The sequence below is a fragment of the Microplitis demolitor genome, chromosome 3 (assembly GCF_026212275.2).
Source record: "Microplitis demolitor isolate Queensland-Clemson2020A chromosome 3, iyMicDemo2.1a, whole genome shotgun sequence".
NCBI classification, from domain to species: domain Eukaryota; kingdom Metazoa; phylum Arthropoda; class Insecta; order Hymenoptera; family Braconidae; genus Microplitis; species Microplitis demolitor.
In genome coordinates, this window is record NC_068547.1 from 18,029,634 (window position 1) to 18,052,388 (window position 22,755).

Below are 22,755 nucleotides of genomic sequence, written 5' to 3' on the forward strand. Positions count from 1 at the left end.
CGCACCTTTTCACTTTCCTTCCATGCAGCCCTCGTACCCCTTACCAAGTTCACCAACTATGAATATTTGAACCTCGGTGAATTTTGTATTTCGTAGCTGACAGTTTTCGCTTCTCTACTACATCGAAATTTATTTTTTTGTGAATATAAGAAAAAAAACTCAAGCGAGAATGAATGTATAATACAGTAAATAAAAAAATAATGATAATGATAATGATAATGGTAGTGAATGAAAAGACTCGAGTATCCTCTTACTCTGGCATTTCATGCAAAATCCATTAATCTGTACGTCAAGAAAATAAGAAAAATCTGGAGAATTGCACTGAAGCTTTAGAAAATGAGCTACTGACGTGATTAAAAACTTCCGCTTTTCAATTCCTGCCTATCTTGTTCTACGTTCTTCAAAACTATGGGATTTAATTTTGAGATTGTTTTATAGACCCATAATATATAAATTTTCAAATACAAAATTCATGTCGATTTAATTTTAAGGATATGATAGAAAAAAATAAAATATTACTGTGAGTTAGTTACTTACATTAGGAGATCAGGATCACAGGATCACAGGATATCACCAGGATTTATGGGATTTTATGAGATGAAATTTAACTACTACTTCGTTTCGAACCATATTTTAATTCTTCTTCTCTTCTTTTTTTTATTAATAATTTATAACTTTAAATCTTCTTAAAAAAAAATTTCTTTTTGCAATATTAAATTATTTCTTGGCAGCCTGGATGTTTTATAATTTATAATTTTATTATACATTCTTTGTTTTTTATTGTAAAACCTGCATAATATTTTTAGTCGCCAGTCATCATTTCCATAAATTCTGAAACAAGAAAAAAAAAATTTTTTTACTATAGTAATTTGCATAATATTATTTTTATTATTACCATTTTATAACAACGAGAAAATGCTAGGTAGTATAATAATTGAGGAACGAGTATAATTGGGAAGGAAATTGTACATTTTAAAATTTAATTGTCTACTGAGATTACGAATGTACTTAACGTTAAATTCATAGTCAGCTAAGTTAAGTGACTTTTTAAATTGTTTGTTATTAAATTTATGTTTGTATTTTAATAACTTGACGCATTTTGATATTTCATTGATTTATTTATTTACAAAAAAAAAGTTATGAAACTTACAATTATATCCATATTTATAACATATATGTATACTGTAGAAGTGTCATGATTTAAAATTTGTATTAATATAATAGGCCACTGATGCAAAAAAAAAAGTTACATACGAGCTTTGAACTTTTAGTGCAATTAAAATCTTAACCTACTCATTATGCCAAGAGGAAACTCGTGGTTGTTGTAGTAGAGGTTTGTTTGCCACAAGAAATTTAATTTTACATTATTTTCATGATGTGGATACGTATAACATTAAGAAACATATTTTAGACGCGTCACAAAGAGAATAATAATATATAAATTACCATATTATTAAATATTTATCGTGATCTAAAATATATTTGAAATACACTGGGAGTAAAAGCGGAGTTTGTTTTTCCAGGGGAATAATTTTGGAGTAAATTTGATTTTATTTGAATTCGCATTAATCCGGAGAGTGAATTTCACTCTGAGGGGATTAAATAAATTTACAGTCATCCACTGCACATTCACTCTGGATTTAATGCACGTTCACTCCGTAAATTTTTTATAGTGTATTAAGAATAAAATGGCACAGTAAAGCTCCGATACACGATTGGGGAGTAATCGAGATAAAAGGACCCGTGAGACACAATGAAGCTGTTATAAAGACAAGGGTCAATATTGCTGGTTTATTTGTCCGTTGTTTAATTATTTAACAATAGAGATCCGTTGAAAGAAGATCGCTTACCATCAAAGTCAACGGTGCCCGAACCATCGGTATCTATTTCACCGATCATTCCATCCATTTGATCCGGAGTAATTTGATCGTCCAAAGCAGCCAGAATTTCACGCAATGAACTCGTCGGTATATATCCATTTCCCTCTTTGTCGTAAAGACGGAAAGCTTCTTTTAGTTCTTTTTGTAGTGCTTCGTCGTCATCTTCATCTTGAAAATGAGTCGCCACACGGTAAAATGAGTCAAAGCTCAGTACTCCACTACCTGTAAATTATAAAAATAATCCAACATTAGTGGTTAGTCGTTTTAAAGATTTAAATTATTCGTAATGATAATGATATTTCGAATTTTTAGTTACATAATCTATGTCTTTAAAACCAAATAGAGGTTAATAAATAAAAAAATTTAATTAACTATTGGTAAATCAATAGTTTGTAATTATGAATTTTGATGCAAGCAATTATTGGTTATACATTTATTTGCACGAAATTTCCGTTATGTAAAATTACTCAGGCTATTTATCAATGTTAGCGTCATTGAAGTCTGATATCTATTCACAAACCGTCTGATGAAGGGAAGTCAATGAGTAGGTGAGTGAGTGAGTGAGTGAGTGAGTGAGCTAGGACAAGGTAGAAAGATAGTTAGGTCGATATGTATGTAGAGTACGAAGTTGGATGCTGTATAGGGATTAAATCTAAATCAACTTCTACAACGGCATTGATTAAATGTTGATAACAGCTTCGTGCCTTGAATAATAATAATATACACGTCAAAGTGAGTCTCGTGCGTCTAGTCAGTAGTTGATAAAGGACCACCCGGATAGCACGCACACATGGTGGTATCACGTACACCCTACACTCTATTCAACTATATAGTAGAGTTAGGTGACCATTGTCACTATTTCCTCTATAACCTGAGAGACTGCGACTAATTTAGATGCTAGTGGTGTTGGTGCTAGTGCTACTATTGGCTAATATATATATATATATATATACCTGCAGGGTTCCGCCATTACACGAGAGTTAAGCGGCAACATTGCCTGCTCATTCTGGTGTAGAATGTACGACACCGTGTGGCTAACAAGAATCTCGAGCGCGTTTGCTTTACTTGCTAACTCTCACCTCTATTTTCTCTCGCATCTATTAAACTTTATCGCTTACTCTGTCGCACTCTTACAATCCCACTTTGTGTTAGACAACACCATCATTTGTATACAAACTCACACCAACTCACCCACTCACCGATACTCTCGTTACGGTACGTCGCAGATTCATTCGAGCACGTCTCCCAATTTGCCAAAACTACAGGGTATCACCCCCTTCCCCGACTCTCGACCTTCGACCCTCTATTCCGATCCCACCTCACCAAAATATATCTCTTTCACTCTAGCTCTACTCGTCTCTTTGGCCCTTATCGTGTATGCACGTACTGATTCCCCACGCGAGGATTTCCAATGAAAATTTTGTGGTGTCCAAATACACCCTAAAGGCTTAACTTTGTGGCTTTTTAATCCGAACGTATCAAATGGAAATAAAACAATTTCATCAGTTAGCCAAAATAGAAATAAACAAAATTTATGATAGTAACCTTCAAGTTTTTCATTTATTTTTTTTATTTTTTCACTGATTGTTCCTGGAACATATATTAGAGACAATTTAAATTGCAACGGGATATAACTGTCCATTAAAACAAAATAATGAGAGATCTTTGTTAAATAAATAGACGATTGTGATATCTCTTTTTACATCATTAAAAATTTTATTCAATAGAAATGTATGCAGTGGAAATTTAATATTGGAAGCATCATTATTCCAACCTTTTAGACTATTTGAAAATATAATGAAAGCTTAAAGAGAAAAAAAAAAAATTTCATACATAAAGAGTAAACTAATGAGTTTGAATACATGATACATGAGAGAGAATATCGATGCATTATATACCAAGGTCATCATACAATCTAGGTTGAAATTTTACTCAGGATATAAAGTTTATCTCATTTACACACGTGGGTATTAGTATAGCTTAGCTGCATCGCGTATTTGCGATCTGCGCATAATCTTTAGAGCTTTATAGGTTTGTTGAGCAAACGTTTTCGAACTGTGTCTATGTGCGTGGGCGTATAAATATATAGACTTGGGAACATATAGTAGATGGTAGCACAGCTGGTTGTTGAGATACAAAATCTATTACCATATACAGCTGAAAACAATGTTTGTATTATACTGCTGTAGTGCACATCTGTCTTTACATACGATTGATTTACTTTGTTTAAATTTTAAACATTCAAGTTTAATAACACTTTATTTGTTCATAACTAAGAATGGAAATTTAATGATCCTACTAAAAGTTAATAGCAATCATGAAAACGTATTAAAAAAATTGATTAGTTTGAATTATAGAAATGTTTTATTATTTAAAAGTCATTACAGTTATCATTGAGTATATTTTAGTTCCATATGATTTTTTATTATAATACATTTTTCGTCGATAAATCGACTCATAGACAGTTTAACACATACACAAATAATGCAGAGTGTTCTTCAATATAAATCGACCTTGTGATTTAAAATTTATGCACACACCTAGATGTTAAATTAACATTACGTGCTCGTTGTATGTAATGTCAAAGATAACTTACCGTCGACGTCTTCTTTCTCCAAAAGTATTTCGAGCTCTTGATCATCAAAGATGTGACCTACTGTCATTAAAATAGATCGTACTTTTTCTTTATCTATTTTTCCAGATTTTGTTGAATCAAACATTGAAAAAACTCTTCTTAGCACTGATAAGTGGTACAAATAACAAAAAAATAAGTCGGTTATTTGTGAAATATTAAAATAATAAGGAGAGAAAAAGCAACATTGGCAATGAGGTCTGGCAAATTTCACTCTTTCTTCATTGATTAAATATTAGTTTTTTTATCACAAAAAAAGCAATTTAATTTCTAAAAGACTGGCAACGGAGATTTCATAACGTCCACGCGTTACAAATCCATATCGCGCTAGTGCCAAATGTATCTATGTATGTCGGCACTCATCAACGTTTATTTGTTTAAGAAAATTCAAATTGCGAAACTACGCCAATTCGACATCTGCAGAAATTTTATTTCAAATTCATATACGAAAGAAATTTTTTAATATGAATACTTGAAATAATACGTCATAGACTTTTTTTTTAAATATTATAATAATTAAAATCAAAATTATATGTCAATAATCATAAATTTATTATCGCCATTGAAAATTTAATATTAATATATTTGTTTATTTTACGTATGAATATGTGAGTTACCCTAAATATATATATTATCTCGCAATTGCAAATCAAAGTTGTAAATATAGGCTCAGTTATATAATGTAATTATCAGCTTCACCAAAATTAATAGATTAATTATATGAATAATTAAACAAGTATTAGTAAAAAACATTACACAATATTCAACTAAAATAATTAATAAAAAAAATTATTCAATTTTTGTTCGTGTTAATTTTTAACAAATGCATAAAACAAATTATGCACTTACTTTGTACATGTTCATCATCCTGAAACATTAAGAAATGAAAAATAAAAAAATTAAGTATCTATATTTAGGAGCTTCACGTTTAACTATATATAGAAACGTTTACAGTTGAAAGAAATTTAAGAGTTATTTAATTGGAAATTGAAAAACTGAAGCACACACCGACATCAATGTCTAGTCAGATCGATGAAAAACAAACAAGTCCAATGAAATTGAATTGAGGTGGCTTTTATCTTTTAGGATTCTATGTACATACATACACAGACGCACACATATACAGCCAGATGGTTAGTTGGTTGAAAGGTAGATTGATAGTGAAGTAAAGGATAGAAATTTGGCAGCAATCTGACGGGATAAAAAAAATCTATTAACTTTACGAGCAATCCATTAAATATGTTTTATTCACTAATTTGCAAATCATAAATACTAATCAATTCATTATTGGAAGGAGTTTGATTAAAGTGATAATTAACAACTATCTCTGCATATACTTTTCATTTATTTATCAATAAATCATTTATCTTTGCTATTAATCAGCTTTCATCGCATTCATATATATATATATTAATATGCAAATGTTCAGTTAGCCAAAATTCTACCTTTGGAAATTTATTTCAAATTCTATACATCTAAATACGTATTAATAATTAAAAGATTTTTCATGTAAGCCGATTACTTTGGATGTTTACATTTTTAATCAAGAATAAAAGAGATTTTTCCTCTGAAATTTACATACGTTAAGTATTTAAAAATGTATTCATTTAGAAAACAAAATAAAAAAAGTGGGAAACATTTGAAAAATTAAAAAATTTTTATTTTTTTAATAACAAAATATAATCAATGGATAAAAAAGAATTTGCTGTGAAATCTCTTATGGAATTCAAACTAAAATTGTTTCGCGAGTTAACGTTAACAAAATTCATTTTGTCAAGAATTTAATTATAATATCATAATGTAATATTGATTTTATTGTAGCTGCAGGCTAAAATGCCAACTATCACTTAGAAACAAAAAAAAATTATTGCAATAAAAATTACGTACTATTATGAATAAAAAAAAAAATTGATTAAATGAAGTTGATAGAAATAAAAAATAATTTAAAAAAAAAAAGAATGTAATATTTCCAATGAATCCTTAAAGAAAAGTGTTTTAAGTAGTTCAAGTGGAAAAAAATATTCAATTAAAACTCGTCAATTAACTGAAAAAAATTTGTCTGTAGACTAACCATTTTTCTGGACATTTTCTTTTACTTTATTTTATTTTTTTTCTGAAAACACTTTTATTCCAACAAGCAAACTTCCGAAGAGTGTCTCCCACACAAACTGACGGCAAAAGTCGCAGGATAACTTTTATAACTATCCCGGAAATACTGTTCCACCTCCATGGTTTTTTCTTCTTCATCATCTTCGTATCCCTCCCCTTATTCTCAAGTGTATAACTATATATCATATCACAGTTATTTCTCACAGTAAACTATATATTTCTAAAATGCGTTTTGCTCGATTGAATCAGTTAGTGAGTCAGCTACTCTAGAATATTAACCACGAACTAACTTTAACACTACATTAAGCATCGTCAATCCTAAGCCGGTATTTCGATCAACTCATTTACTATTTACCATACGCAAATAAATTATCAAGTCTCAGAGATACTGTTCCATTTCGCGAACTCGATATAACATAAATTTCACACATTGAATGAAGGATTTACTGTAATATCAAAAACTAAATCTCAGATTGCCTAGGATTATATCCAGTTTATTCTTCCCATCTCTTATGACTTCGTCATCGCTGCTCAACCGACAAAGTCTACTTTTATTACATATACTATTATTATTATTATTATTATTATTATTATTATTATTATTATTCTTTATTTTTATTCCTGTTTCCCGCGAAATATGTCATTTCCTGTTTAAATAATGGACAATAGTTATATATTTTTTCTCTTGATTGAAAATTGGGCAGCAGTGAAAATTGTTTGGCATGCACACGACTAGTAAATCATTTTAAACATTTTTATCTTTTGATTTTTATTCACAACAAACTTTTGTAATGGTTTACAAAAATTTTTATAGCAATGTTACATACTTTTCATTTATTTAGTTTATTTTTCAACTGTTACTTCTGCTATTATATTTTCAAAAATCACATTGAATATATGGAATAGTTGGTCGTTTGGTAGTTTGAAAATATTTACTGATACTAAATAAAATGCATACATACATATATGTATGTATATAAATGTAGATATTTTTATTATCGCGTCGGACTTCGAAATGTGAAAACACTGAGTATATTTTTCTCGCAACGACTCACTGAAAATAATGTTTGTTCAAAGTTTACTAAAGGAACGTTGAGAACTTTTGGCTTATTTTAAGCCACACTGAAATCTTCTCGTATGCTGCATTATATTCATGCACTATATGCTCAACCGTCGACAGTATCATGCAAGATTTTATAAGTTATGTCCCTGCGATAACAATAAGTATAAAAGAAAATGAAAAACCAACTGCCTTGGAAATATATTTTTTACGAGCCACTACTTATGCATCTATCACACTTTCATTCCTACACTCTAAAGAGAGCGGTTTTAAAAATGGACTCAATTTAACGCGGTGTGGTGTTAAAATAAAATAACAATGGTTTAGGCGGTGTTAAATCGGGTACAAGAAAATTCCACGTATACCGGGGTCAAAATATCTAGCCTCAATCCAGCCTCACTGAGTAAAAAAAGCATTTTGAGCCTTAAATATTGTTCAAGAGGCCTCAATGAGCCTCAAATAATGTTCAAAAAGTCTCAATGAGCCTCAAATGATGTTTAAAAAGCATCAATGAGCCTCATATAATGTTCAAAGAGCCTCAAATAATACTAATCGAATTTTATTGTAATTACGCAGTCAATAGATTCATTTGAGGCTCATCGAGGCTTATTGAGGATCTTTGAGCATCATTTGAAGCTCAAAATACTTTTTTTTACTCAGTGAGGCTGGAATGAGGCTAGATATTTCGACTCGGGTAGTAATAAGAAAAAAAAAATTGTATTACATATAAAAAATATAAAAATTCAATGAATATTATCTGGAGGAAATTTAAATTTCGCTATGTACTTATTTAAATAATTAATTATGTTATACATAATTTATTCAAAAATTACACAATTTCACACCCAGTATTTTAATCACCAATGGTTTAATTAATTCATAAAAACACTGTTTAACTCTAGTGATCGAGTGAGTAAAAATATTCACACAGTAAAATATTTTAAGCATCGAAAAATATTTTAACATCGGTAAAGAATATTTACACCGGCGGCGGTGTTATTTAAACACTGAAAGTTTTAACACTTACATCGCCTAGACTCACCCCGGTTTTTTTTACAGTGTATAAATATTGTTTTCATTTTCACCGATAGTAAAATTTAAAAAAATGAACATGTGTAAATATTTAAAACATAGTTTTACTATAAGAATAAATATCAGTAAATAAAGTTATTCCTAATTAAATTATCACATTAACTTCCCCGCAATTATGACTGTAGTCATAATTACCAAGGGAGTAGGAGTACATTCCAAATTGTTGGTAGTTATCTCCTGGGAAAAACATCGACCACCCGCCCACGTTAATACACACACTAACGAGTAGCAAGTAACGAGTATAACGAGTTGATTGTAGATCCTAGGACACCTACACACACATAAATAGTTATAACCAATACAGCAATCTATCAATGTATAAGTGTAGAGTAAAAGCGGGTGTGTATTAAATTGCCATGCTCTCCAGTAACTTGGCTGATTAATGGAACATTGATCAAGTGTCTGGGGGCACCAGTGGCAACCAGCTCATAGTCAAATAAGACCATCATTAAGTCCCTTGAGGTTCCCTTCTTCATGTTTATTATGTCTCCAAAGAATTAACTATCAGAGTATATGACCTTGTACAAGAAATTCGATATTAATTGCGAGAGAATCCCTACAAATAATCTTTAATAATATGCACACCTGTCACAGGTTAAGGTTATTATCTATGTATATCAATTTAATTTGTTTAGTTGATATGTTAACGGCAAATAGAAGTGTACTTTACATTGTTATACGCTATGAAATGTTTATAATTCCTTGCAAAATGTATTTATATATGTACATATAACAGCTCGTGACTAATTAATGTAACATTGATGAAGTACACTAGAACACGGAGAGCACACACGTAGCAGACTCATTCTGCTGTCAACTAACTTGCTGGCTTTTAGAAAATATACGTCGAATAAATTAATGCCTATTTACGTATTCATATATTATATAACATCAACTACTCTGTCATATAATTTCAACTGACTGCCTGAAACCGGGTATTTATTTTCTTTAAAAGTTTAAACGGTTATTATTTGCATTTGCTTTGTTTTCATTTTTTGTTGAACGAAATTTGAATAAACGGAAATTATTTGCGGATTTAATTCCTCAGTTAATTTTGTTTCTAGTATAGATTTTTCACGCAACATGAACAAATAATGATAGGTACTTTAAATAAGATAAGAAGCCAGTAAATTTTTGTATAGTACATTGGAGTAGTAGATATAATACGTCTTTGAGTGGAAATACTAGACATTGAAAGAACGATTCAGTCATTACGGAAACGGAGATGGGTCCTTTTGCGTAAATAAGGTCTATTATAGAGGAAATATCAAACGTGAATTATAAATTTTGATGTTATTTTTTAATAAATATGATAATTTGAAAATTTTAATTACTAATAGTAAAAATTATTTACGTGCATTGAAAGATAATTAATAAATAAAAAATCAAAATTTTGAAACTTTTGGATTGATAATTTATAATAATGATTTTAGTCATGAAATAAAATTATTGATTAGTAGAAATTAATTATTTATGTTAATGAGTTCAAAAAAAATGAATAATGGATTAAATCCCGAGTGATTAATTAAAAAAAAATTTTGAATTTACTTTTCTTGCTTTAAGTAATAAAAATGTTAAATTATCGATAAAATTCTCAACGGAAATAAAATTAAAAATAAACTGTAAAAATATAAATAAAGTATAAATTTTCATCATAAAATTATATTTAAATTTATTGTAATGGATTTTAAATTGTATAAGATTTTGAGTTGATGAGAGATAAAAATAAAATAGTCACGCACAATAAATTAGATTCAATCACGTTAATTATCACGTATCACCCACGCTGGGAAAAAAAAACTGGATGAGAAAATAATTCAATCCATGAGTGATGTTTATTTTTGGATACCAGTTTTATTTATATCGCATAGAAATAGTACAATATTAATAAAGACTTTGATGAATTGCTTTTCTGTAAGTCACGATTATTTTTAAAATATTAATATAAAAGGGCTTTTATGTCAGAATGACTTTGACATGAATGAGTAGTTAATTATACATTGTAATTAATTTTCAACTACGACTACGGGAAGCTTTATTTCGATTGAAATTTTCGAAGCATTTGATTGAGTCAAAGCAAATGTAAATTCTTTTGATGTGAATAATAATAATAATAATAATAACAATAATAATAATAATAAATATATTAATAATAATAATAATAATAATAATAATAATAATAATAATATTTATTGTATTCAATACTTTGAAAGTAAATTATATCAAGTAGCAACAATTTTTCTTTAAAAAAAAAAAATGAAATTAATAAAAGGAGGTTTTCACATGGAAACTATCAAAATACTTTTGAAAAAAGACAAATTGAAAAAGTAAATACGAACAATAAATAAAACCCGAATAGAAGGTAACTTGTAAGCCATTGTCATTGGAAAAGTTAAGTGAAACGAACAAAAGTGATAGTATGAAATAAATTTTATTCATTGTTCCCTCTCAGATGCCCATAGAATTTAATGTAAAAGTATTCATCATTCACTTTGTATAATAATAATCACAATAATGATGATCATAATGGCAACAAATGTTATTGAAACTGTTTTTTGCCCAATCATTTTTTATCTTTCAAATTGAGTGGCATTTGTGTGATTTCGCGGGTGAATTCAGACCGAAATAAGTCAATTTTTCATATTCAAAACCTTTCATCTGGGTCACACACTCACGTTCTCGGTGAAGAAAAATTATAAGTTTACGTGGCTGTATACAGTAACGCACAAAAAATATGCAAAGTTTAAAATTTTTTAATTTAAAACTTTATACTTTACATATGAGATGGAAATTTAAAATTGTTTAAATGTATGTGTGTGTATACAAGGTTATTTTTAATATATCTATATCGATGGGTTGCCTTCAATGCAAAAAATAACGATAAATTTTTTTCAAACAAATTGAGTGATTTGTATAACTATAGAAAAATTTTTCCTTTTTTTTTTTTTAAGTTTGTCATTGTATAAATTTTATCACATTTGTATCTGTCATAAATATAAATAATGAATTTGAAACTTTCTATGCCAATAATATAGAAGATTTAGGTTACAAAGTTCTTTAATAAAATTAAACAAAAAAAAAAAAATTCTATTTAATAGTCATCTATATTAAAATTAAAATGTATATATAATGGATTTACAAAACTTTTGATTGTAAAATTTTTGTATAACAACTTTAGAAAGCTGGTTATGTCTTTTTTTTTAATTTTTTGTTATTAATACTCTGCAAGTGATGACTACTTTTAAAATTGCATCTCCCGTAAATCGGATTAATCATTATCCTTAACCTCGGCCTTACTTTGGCTCTCGTGAATTAGAAGATACGCCTGTATGAGTAAGACTCTTCAGCAAGTATTATGACTTGAAGTAAGATTCATGAGTATACTTTGTAGTCATTTTCTCAGGATAAAATTTATTATGATGTCATGTTTGAAATTTAATAAATATAAAATTTTCTAAAATAATAAAGTAATAAAATAACCGGTTGTTGTTGTCAGCGAACAATAAACAATGAATTTTCTTTTTATCCTTTGCAACAAAATATACACAGAAAATAATAGACATGAAAAGTCTATTTTAATTTGGCTGAAGGCGGATTTGAATTTAGAGGGCTGGTTTTAAAGTGCTAGACAAACAGCTTCATCATGATTTATTGGGAAATGCATCACAATAAGAAAATAAACAAACAAACAAACGATCCTTTACTCGAAATTTCTCTACTACCTCAGAGAGCTATAACTACACGATCCTATGGAATACTATGCTCTGCAAGACTATTCCCCGTTCGGCGTTAACTTTCAGGAAAGCTCGTGAGCTCTTTGCAAGTTTCGATCGTCGGGTGTCCTAGTTTCTTCAGCCCTCACCGACGTTTCTCAAGCGCCAGAGAGTCGCTTCTCCTTTCCAGAGTTTTATATACATATATATATATATATATATATATATATATATATATATATATATATACATATATATATATATATATATATATATATATATATATATATATATATATAACAAGTACTACTACCGTACATAAAGCATCGAGAAAAACCTATTTTCTATTTCCATTATTTTCTTTCCTTATTTTTTTTCTCTCATCAACTTTATCTTGATCCCAAAACTCTTAAGATTGTTTCGTAAATTTTTTTTACCCTCAAGTATGAACTATCATCAGCTCTTATAAATATTTAAATAAATTATTTTAATTTTTCAACATTTAATTTAAAATAAACTGATAATTTTTAACTCAAAAATTTAAAAAATCTAATAATTAAAATGTCACTATTTTTTCCTATGGATATTTAGTGAGTGTAAACGTAGCAGACATACCACAATTTTTTAATTACATATAAAAAATAAATAAATAATTAAAACTATAAAATTAAAAAAAAATGCATGTACTGAATTTTGAATTGTCTAAACATGTATTTTTTTATTTTTATTTTATAAAAATTTTAATTTATCATTTCAAAGTTTTAATAATTGTCAGATGCCCGCTAACTTTACTATCATGGATATTTAATAAAAAATTTGAACACAGACACGTGTCATGAACTAAATCTTGACAAGAAATGTAAAAAATGTATTGAAATTTACAGGCTCGTAATAAACCAGCAGATGGAACGGGACATGTTAATCAAAAAGGAACTAGTGGACAAAAAGCTCCTTTAACTGGAGGTCAAAAGGGTACGCCGGCGAAAGGATCTGTTAAACCAGCTCAGAAACCAAGCGCACAAAAAGGACAAGTTAAAGTAACACCAAAAGCGGCTTGTGTTAAGACCGGTAAAAATAAAAAAAAGGGACAACGACAGCAGTACGATTTAATTGTCACCATTAATTTAGTAAGTTTTACTTATTTTTCGAATCAAAAGCATAAAATTAATGAGACCAAAAAATTATACTTATAGAAAAAAAATAACAATTATGATAAAAAGTAAAAACGCCCTTAAGCCAGTACGTGCCAACTGTATTATTATAATATTTTTAAAAATTACTCCATACATGCAATATTGACGTAAAAAATGTCAAACTTCTCTTTCTCTACACCAAAAATTTTCAGATTAATTTATTTTCATAATAAAAAAATATATAAATTTTTAAAAGGTTTTCGATTTTTTAAATAAAATATTAGTGGTTATTAAATTTTTTATTTGTGTCTATTAAAAAAATATTTAAAAATAAGTCAAGGTTAAAAGTCTATGACAATTATTTTTAAAATAACAGTAAGTGTTTGATGTTTAGATTATTTAAATATTTCACTAGTGCCAATTAGTAAATTTAATTGAAAAAAAATAGAATTTTTAAATATTTAAAACTTTAGTACTAATTACTTAAGTCTCAAAGACACTTTTAACATCAAAGCTGAGCATATTTACACATGAATATAAAGAAAAAATAAAAAAAAAATACATGAATGTAAAGCATCAAGTGAGTCGTGACTAAAACGAAAAGAGAAACTTAAATATCTTCATCAAGGTTTAAAGCTTTTATTTATTTATTTTTTAAATGTTATAATTATTTTTATTTTCTCTATATTTTCAACATTAATATCAAGCAAGAATCTCAAGAACTACAAAACATTATAAAAATCTATCAGAGTATTTTTATTCGAGTGGAATGTTGAGTAAAATAGAATTCACAATTCTCGAATTTATTGTGAACAATATTTTTTAAAATTTCTTCATTGATGGCGAAATATTTTCCATTTCAAATAAAAATCTACGAAAAAAACTTGACTGAAATATTGTAACTTTTTCAGTCTGTAGAATCGACTGGCCAATGGTTTAAATGTGACCCACTTGTATTGCTGTAGGAATGATCAATCGATAATTCTTTAGCACCTGGAACCCGGCGCTATCTAATCGGACCCTATTCTCCCGGTTCCTAGTATAGATTCTAACACTACTCCAGGTCGTCACCTATATGTAAATGTCCTCACCCCTATTATTTTAATACGTTTCCGAGTCATAAAATAAGATATCATTATACGACAGTCAACCTAAGACCCTACTATGCAGTAAACTAATTATATATGTATCTACAACATAAATTTAATACCCTAATGACATAAATAATTTATTACCTCAACAATTTAGCGACGATTGCTACGAAGAAATAAAAAAAAGTTTCATAAAATTTTTCAATGTAATCGATTGCAATAAAAATAAATACCAACGAGCAACTTGCTGTTAATATTTCGGCTCGACTGTGTTGAAGCCCTTGAAATATATTTTTTAGATAGATAGCTTCTTACCTCCACCACATATCTTGGCAAGCTGTATGCTATTTCCTGTATGAGAAAGAGACTGAGAGAAAAAAGAAATAATAAAATAAATGAGGTAGAACGGGTCCACCAACGCGTACTGGCGCGAGACAACAACACAAAAGAGAGACGAGCCAACAACCAATCGTCAGAGGTACACAGGTTTAAAAACGGTCGAAGGTTATACTTGACAAGTAAAGAGGAAAAGCAACTTCTTCCTTTCAAGTTGTTTCGACTGTCAGTAACCAACGTGAATTAAACTACTGACGACAACTAATAACCGATGTTTGTTCGGGAAAAATTTAATAATTTTTTTAACAAATTTTACAGTCGGTTAAAAAATATTTTTTCAATCCCACCTAACATTTTTAAATAAAATAAACACAAGAAGATTATTAAGATATATGTCATTAGACATTAATTAATTGTCGTATGCACATGTGTACCTAATAATGGTGGCAAAAATTATACTTAAAGTTAATTCCCACCGAACATAAGTATAGTCGGGGAATTCGGGAATTCTGGCAGCCAACCATTCTGTATACTAATGCTTATACACTTTATACTTGTATAGCTGGGACGTGCCAGTAATAAACGTAGTGGACTATCTTCTCTCTATACTATACAACATATATAAGTGAGGACGATACGGAGTAAAAGCGCGTCGACGAGTATTAGTTATAGCCAACGTAACGCTACGCCATTTCCCTTAAATTTTGCTTTAATTTCACTATCACACTTTAACTATTAAATATATATATGTATATATACATCCCAACGTGTATTTCATTCTATCTGAATAGAACATTAATAAATTTGTTGAGTAAACTCTCTATAAACCGGCTTCTGATCAATGAGTACGCTCTTCTCATAACATCCTACTACTTGTGTGTTGAACCAAACTTTATAACGTGCTAACGTTTAACTAAATATTTTAATTTCAAGTGTTTGTTTTCTGATTATACTCTAGATTAAAAGTTAACGGTTATTGTATTTGTTTTAGAATTTTTTTTTTATCTTAAAGTGTTTACTAGTGTTTTCGATTTGTAGTTAAATAAAAAAAAAAAAGTTGATACACAAAAATAATGGCTGATACGGAAAAAAAATATTCGTCTGAGTACGGAAGACTGCGGAGACTAACTAGTTCGATAGATCCTCAAATTCGACAAATCAGCGTAAGTTTTCGGTCTGTAGATTTTTATTAAATTATCAATTATGAAGATAAAAAATCAGCGACGTTTTCATTGCTTGTACTCGCTGGTATTGTGCCAAGTGTGACAAATGGAAAAATCACATGGCTCTTCATATATATATATATATATATATAGTTTATTATCACATGTACAGACATAGTATGTTTGCGTGTCGGTATGCGTATCCATTTATTTAGTTATTACTTTACGATATACAAGTGTAGTCGATGAGTCAAATAAACAATTTTCAGAATATTGTAACTGCGTTGAATTTTAAAATTAAAGTGAGCGAGTATTCATGTGAATGCAAAAATGCGTGCGTGTTTATTAAAAATGAATAAACAAAAATATTTATCTTTGTTACAGTGACTTTGATGTATGGACGAAATTTTTTTTTTGTTTATTTTAAATATTTTGAGTTCATAACAGTGAAAATAAATTTGGAATGACAAAACGATGAAAAAAAATTCTTTAGATTTTTTATTTGCGACGAAAAATTGGGTCATTGTGTATCAGAATACTTGATATATAGCTTTAAAGTTTCTTAGAGTGACATTTTTTTCTATTTGAAAAATTTAAATTTAATTGTTTTTTGAATTCTATACTTTTTTAGTGACTTTTTAAAAATAATTTTTATTTTGTTAACAATACTTTTTTTTTATTTTTAAATATTAAGAGATGAATTTTAGTTGACCTTGAGACGATGGATTTTGAAGTATTGAGTTATAAGTTATGACCGCGGTTACATTAACGGAAAACCCCAGGTTTCTATTGCTGACTAAAATCAAAATAGATAACATTAGATTCAGCTGTGTCATCACTTATAAACATTAAGTCACTGGAACATGTGCTTATCTGTTCAGCAATTTTGTTTTTATTCTTTTTTCATCGACTTACACTCATATATCCATACCACACCATACCAAAAATAATAGCAATAAAAGTTTAGTCTAAATAAAAAAGAACTAAAACTTAATCGTTAAAATATAATTATGTTGTTAATACATATATTTATTGAGTGAAAATTTAACGACCGTCGTTCATATATATATATATATATATATATATATATATATATATATATATATATATATATATATATATATATATATATATATATATATATATATATGCACAGAAAATACCTATAAATATATCCGTTCCATGTGGTACGATACAGATACAGATACAAAGCGAAAGTGTGTAAATTACTGCAAGTGATCGTGACTATTTTTTATTCTCCGAAAATGAACGCGACTAAACTCTTTTTTATTCTCTTCCATTCGCTGTTTTAAATCTCGTTTGTTCTTTTGTTGTTACTATTATTATTATTCTTTTTGTTTTTTTTTTTTTTTATCTAGACACATTCATCATTTCAGTCGAATAATTTATTGGCAATTGGACAATTGTCGAGCTTTGAAATTCGAATGTGTTGATCACTGGTATTTCCAATGTTACGAATAACGACTCACGTACAGATTTTTTTTTATACATCACAAATTTTCGGGGTATACATAATTTTCCAACATAAAATTAATTATAATTATTATCAATAAGCTATCATGCCCCAGCTAATTTAATAAATTAGCAATCAGTAACAAAAATTTGAGTATTTAATGAACAATTTTTTTTTATGATAATGAAGTCAGTATAATTTAGAAGTTGGCAAACTATTGAAAAGTTTTCATTTTTTTTCACCAAATGAATTACAAAAAAAAAGAAAAAAAAATACGCACATGTAGAAAATTTAAAAAACTTTAAGTGCGATTTTTTCAAATATTTTTTTTTTAATAATTTATTATTAAAAAAAAATCCAAAAATTATTAGACGTCAGCTAACTTCAGTATCATAATTCAGCCGACGTCTAATAATTTTTTGATTTTTTTCAAAACGATAAATTGTAAAAAAAAAAAAATATTTCAAAAAATTGCACTTATAGTTTTTTTAATTTTCTACATGCGCATTTTTTTTTTTTTACAATTTATCGTTTTGAAAAAAATTTTTTTTTTTTTTTTTTTGTAATTAATTTGTTGAAAAAAAAATCAAAAAATTGTTAACAGCCTGTTAACTCTAGGATAATTTTTTTTTATGGATTTTAAAATTAAATATGTCTTTTTTTTTTTTTTTTATTAATGAAGGCTTTGAAGTATGATTACAAGTGTACGTATTTATCATGCAAAGAGGAAAATTTGAATTTTCGCAAGAAACTTTTAACAACCCAATTACGTAGCAACGGACATCCGTTACCATAGAGTATGGTCTATGTTGTAATGATCGTCGTCTACCGTGACATACATTACTAATAATACGGGAAATGACCTCTCATCCGACCGCACTATATATACACGTGGATTTTCGTATACAAGACGAGACAAGTTTTAAGCGTGAGCTTTCGGCAATCGGCCAAAGCTTTCCTTCCTCCTCCTACTCTCGGTATCGCATCTTTAGCTCTTATTCGTGATCTCTAAACTCTCTCATACAATCGTACCACTTCTATAATATACTATATACAGTATTACTATCAAACGGATCAACAAGATTTAGCCCATACTACTAAAATCTATTTACCTAATGTTTGCATGATTACACGCTAATGCCCTCAGGTGGCGAGATAAACTATTTACATCACTATCGTAAATTATACTGGCTTACTAGTCAAATTGATTGTCAAATTCTCAATATAAATGTCTGTTTATTTTACAGACGGTAATAAATTACGACAATCTATTCCACTGTTTATTGTTTCGTGTAAATAATAAATGGATTTTTTTAATTTTTTACAGTCGGAATATGGACTCACGGAGGATCAAGTTGCCGGTAAATTTATTTTATTAATTATTCAATTTTATAATTTATAAAAATAATTAAATTTTAATTATTTATTATTAAAGCTATAGATAAATCATGCATAATATTGTAACTGCAACATAATTGTTTGAGATTGTTTATTCATAAAGTTGAACAGCAAACATGAATTTTCGTAATGATGAGCATAATATGATACATGTATGTGTTCATAATATGCGTGCGTGTGTGTGTACATCTCCTCATCTACTAGACCATTTGCATATGTAAATATTTATACTCAATCCTTCGACTAGGTCATGCGGAAAACTCTAAGGTTTACATTTAAAAATGCTCACTATTTTTCATAGCAATAGATTTATGAGTAGAGATCTGCTAAAAGTTTTAATTGCCAGGACAGTAGAGAATTTTATTTGGAGCATAAACTAAAATCATTTTCCACGTGACACTACAAAATAATTTTAAATAATAATAACAATAAAAAAAATAAATAAAGTATTAAAAAATTGTCAAATGCAAGATATGTAAAATTGAATGTTCGATGAATAGAAAAAAAAAGTTATTTAGTATAACAGAGCGAAAAAAAAATTAAATTTCGAGATAAAGCGATTTTTGTAATTTATATGTTTTGTATTGAAAAAGTTATATAGGAGAGTTGATTACTTTTCTGGTGCTCTTGAGACCGTAAATTTATATTAAACTAAACATGAGATTAGCAAAGATAGATCGACTTGATTCCGATTCTTATTGGATTTCCGCATTGCTCATAGCCATTATTGCACCAGGAATAATCGTAACAGTAATAGCTGTAGTTGTAGTAGCATATCTTGGGTAATATATTGAGTTGATTTTTTTGCTTGGGTGAATTCTCGAGGGAGCTTTTAAGCTATGTATGAGATTAGATACCAACTAGAGATATCGTGGAATATAAAAAATATAAAACCTTAGGATTGAGAGAAAATGTAGTTGATATGAATAAAAAAATAGTTTTTGAATTATTATACTGTAAAAAATCGGGAGTGAATTGGGAGTGATTACAAATTTTATTTAAATCCAAATTCACTCCGTAACGAAGTTTTTAAAAAATCACTTCGCATGTAGAGTAAATAGAGACTTTTTTTTAGAGGAGTGATTTCAGAGTCATCTAGATTTTATTTCAATCCACATTCACTCCAGATTTAATCCGCGTTTACTCCGCCAATTTTTTAGTGTAAAATATTAAGGAAAAATTTAACTAAGTAATTAATATGTCACTTGAATTAAAAAAAAAAATTTCAGTGACATATAAATAAAATTTATTCATCTATTATTTTTAAAGAATAAAAAAAAAAAAATCGGTTGACGATAATAATGAAAATGAGGAAAAATGCAATTCTGGTAGAAAAATGCAATTTAATTTTCCATCTGGACTTTAAATCAGCTTTTATAAAATAGAGATATACATATATAAATATGAACATGACAGCTATAATTACATAGATGTATTAAATTTATAATAAAAATTGAGAGTCAAGTATTCATGTGTCCTAGAATAAATTAAAATTACAAGTGTATTGGCGACTATAAACATAATTCTGAGCTAGATAGAAACACGAGAACCCACTTGGGGGTTTTAAAATCGAAATTTATAATACATCGAATATAGTATCCGAATAGTTGTAAGGAGTGAGAAGGAGTATGAGATAGAACAGCATGTTGAGAATTCTGGCCATGTGCCCGATAGCTTGCGAGGGTATTCTCACTCGACATGTAGATTTTTATGTATAAAACCTTCGTGACCACACAGAACACAAATAAACGAGTCACATACTTTTTTACACCGATATTATACATATCGATATCACCCGCGAGTATCCATGTAGGAACTAATGATTAATAGCAAGCAGAATAATTCACGCGTACGTAAGACTATATCCTAAACTCTCGACAATCGTGATTGTCTACAAGATATATGCATGTAAAAGTTGCCAGCAAGTTAATAAAACTTATTCAATGACCATTTGTTTGTCATGCTCGTGCGTTTTCACTATACTACAACATTTAAGTTGGTCACCGCCAAACAGTCGCCTAGAAATTTTTTTATTCTTCGCATCACTATAACTTAAATTATTTATGTTCGATATAAAATAAAAATAATTTATGTGTAAAAGATATTATGCGAATTTTTATTGTTACTCTGACCGAGTTATTAGCTAGAGAATAATGATAATATCATAAATTTTGGTTATAATATTTAAACTCATTATTTGTTGTTGCAGAATTTAAAGAAGCGTTTATGCTATTTGATAAAGATGAGGACGGCACGATTACAATGGCTGAGCTTGGGGTCGTTATGCGTTCACTGGGACAAAGACCATCAGGTGAGATAATTATTTAACTGTAATAAACGATGTATAGTCATGTGTAATTAATCCTCGAGTATTATTACATAAATCATGTGTCTTAACAAATTAACTGTCGTAACTTTTCTGCACCATAAGTTTATAACTTTTAGTACTAAATTTTTATACTTGAATTTATTTTATTTTTTTAAAATTAAAATACATAAAGGTATGGATCGAAGTTTATTAAAATTCAATAATGTTGTGGTATTTATAATTTTCTAATTAAAAAATAAAATAAAGATTTTCGAAAATTTACTTGTTAATTTTTCAATTATTATTGCAATTAAAAAAAAAAAGATTTGGTATTTAATCAGTGTGATGATTTAATTTAAAATAATAAAGAAATATATAATTTTTTTTTTTTTTTCATGAAAAAAATTGGAGCATTCCATGAAAAAAATTAAGAAAATAAAATTTATATTATGCAGACTTTTAAAAATTCTCTTTTGCTTAAAATTACGGAATATTTTTTTATACGTACGAAATTCACGGCCATGAATATTAAACATCTCGAAATTAAAATATTTTCATTATTATTTTAATATGTAAAAAAAAAATTAGTTTTAATTTTATTATAATTTTAAATCGTCAATAAAAATTTTTTGAAATGTAATTTATATCACACAATATAAATCGTTTTATAAAATCAATAAGTTTATCGGTGCTTATGTTGAGGTATTTAAATAAAATATTAAAATTCATATAAACCGAAACTAAATTAATGCATTTGTCGAGCTTTGAAAAATGTTCTATAGTATGTACTTGAGTGCTCGTTGTCCATGTAAACCGTGTGCAAATAATGAAGAAAGGGATGAATTTACATGTATTTAACTAAATTTTCATCATACTTTCCAACCTCTTCAACTTTAGCTTCATCTTTATCCCCAATCAAGCTTGACTACGTCAAAAACACTTGTCTCAAAGCTTTTTAATCTCCGCCAGTTTTCTTTTTTCACGAGCTTCAACGATTTTCTCAAGTAGCACTTGTATCGTGTATTGTAAATTTACAAATCCCGACACAATTATATTAGTTTTTTTTTTTAATTATCGAGTGTACTTCAAACGACACTATAATAATTTAATTGCTGCTTAAGTTTTTATTTTACATACACTGTAAAAAATTTTAGTGTAAAAATGGCCTCGAGAACTGTACACGACCGTGTAGTTTGAAATAATGGTATAAATTATCCATTCGTGTAATTTTGACATGGTGTAATCTACTTTTTTTACACCATTCAGTTTTACGCCTTCTAACTTTAATTAATGAGCAACAAATGATCATTGAACATTTTTAACTACCTAATCAATAATTATATTAATTTTATTTAGATATTAAACA

The 22,755-nt window shown here is 28.2% G+C and overlaps 2 protein-coding genes across 6 annotated transcripts in view; one reads left to right on the plus strand and one right to left on the minus strand.

Moving 5' to 3' along the window:
* LOC103572980 (neo-calmodulin) overlaps positions 1-22,755 on the plus strand; it is a 39,277-nt gene that overhangs the window by 13,989 nt on the left and 2,533 nt on the right. The window contains exons 1-4 of one of the 5 annotated variants that reach the window (XM_014442711.2): positions 16,459-16,603; positions 17,589-17,735; positions 19,011-19,044; positions 21,291-21,392. In XM_014442711.2, coding sequence (XP_014298197.1) covers positions 17,679-17,735; positions 19,011-19,044; positions 21,291-21,392 — 193 coding nt within the window. In that variant the 5' untranslated portion in view covers positions 16,459-16,603; positions 17,589-17,678. Of the gene's footprint in view, positions 1-13,370; positions 13,614-15,506; positions 16,210-16,458; positions 16,604-16,812; positions 16,992-17,407; positions 17,736-19,010; positions 19,045-21,290; positions 21,393-22,755 lie in introns of those variants that run through there. The other 4 variants (XM_014442710.2, XM_053737833.1, XM_008551827.3 and 1 more) reach the window with 4 other exon arrangements.
* Positions 616-6,675, minus strand: LOC103572979 (troponin C). The gene is made up of 5 exons (XM_008551826.2): positions 6,584-6,675; positions 5,362-5,380; positions 4,477-4,620; positions 1,851-2,102; positions 616-831 (listed from the first exon to the last, which is right to left on the minus strand). The coding sequence occupies exons 1-5, from the start codon at positions 6,596-6,598 to the stop codon at positions 803-805; spliced, it is 459 nt and encodes a 152-aa protein (XP_008550048.1). The 5' UTR covers positions 6,599-6,675; the 3' UTR covers positions 616-802.

Bases quoted from the DNA above. Each gene is read 5' to 3' on its own strand.
- LOC103572979 (XM_008551826.2), bottom strand. The intron at 2,103-4,476 runs GTAAGTTATCTT...TATAATTTACAG, and splicing joins GGAGAAAGAAGACGTCGACG to GTAGTGGAGTACTGAGCTTT. The intron at 832-1,850 runs GTAAGCGATCTT...TTCTTGTTTCAG, and splicing joins GGGCACCGTTGACTTTGATG to AATTTATGGAAATGATGACT.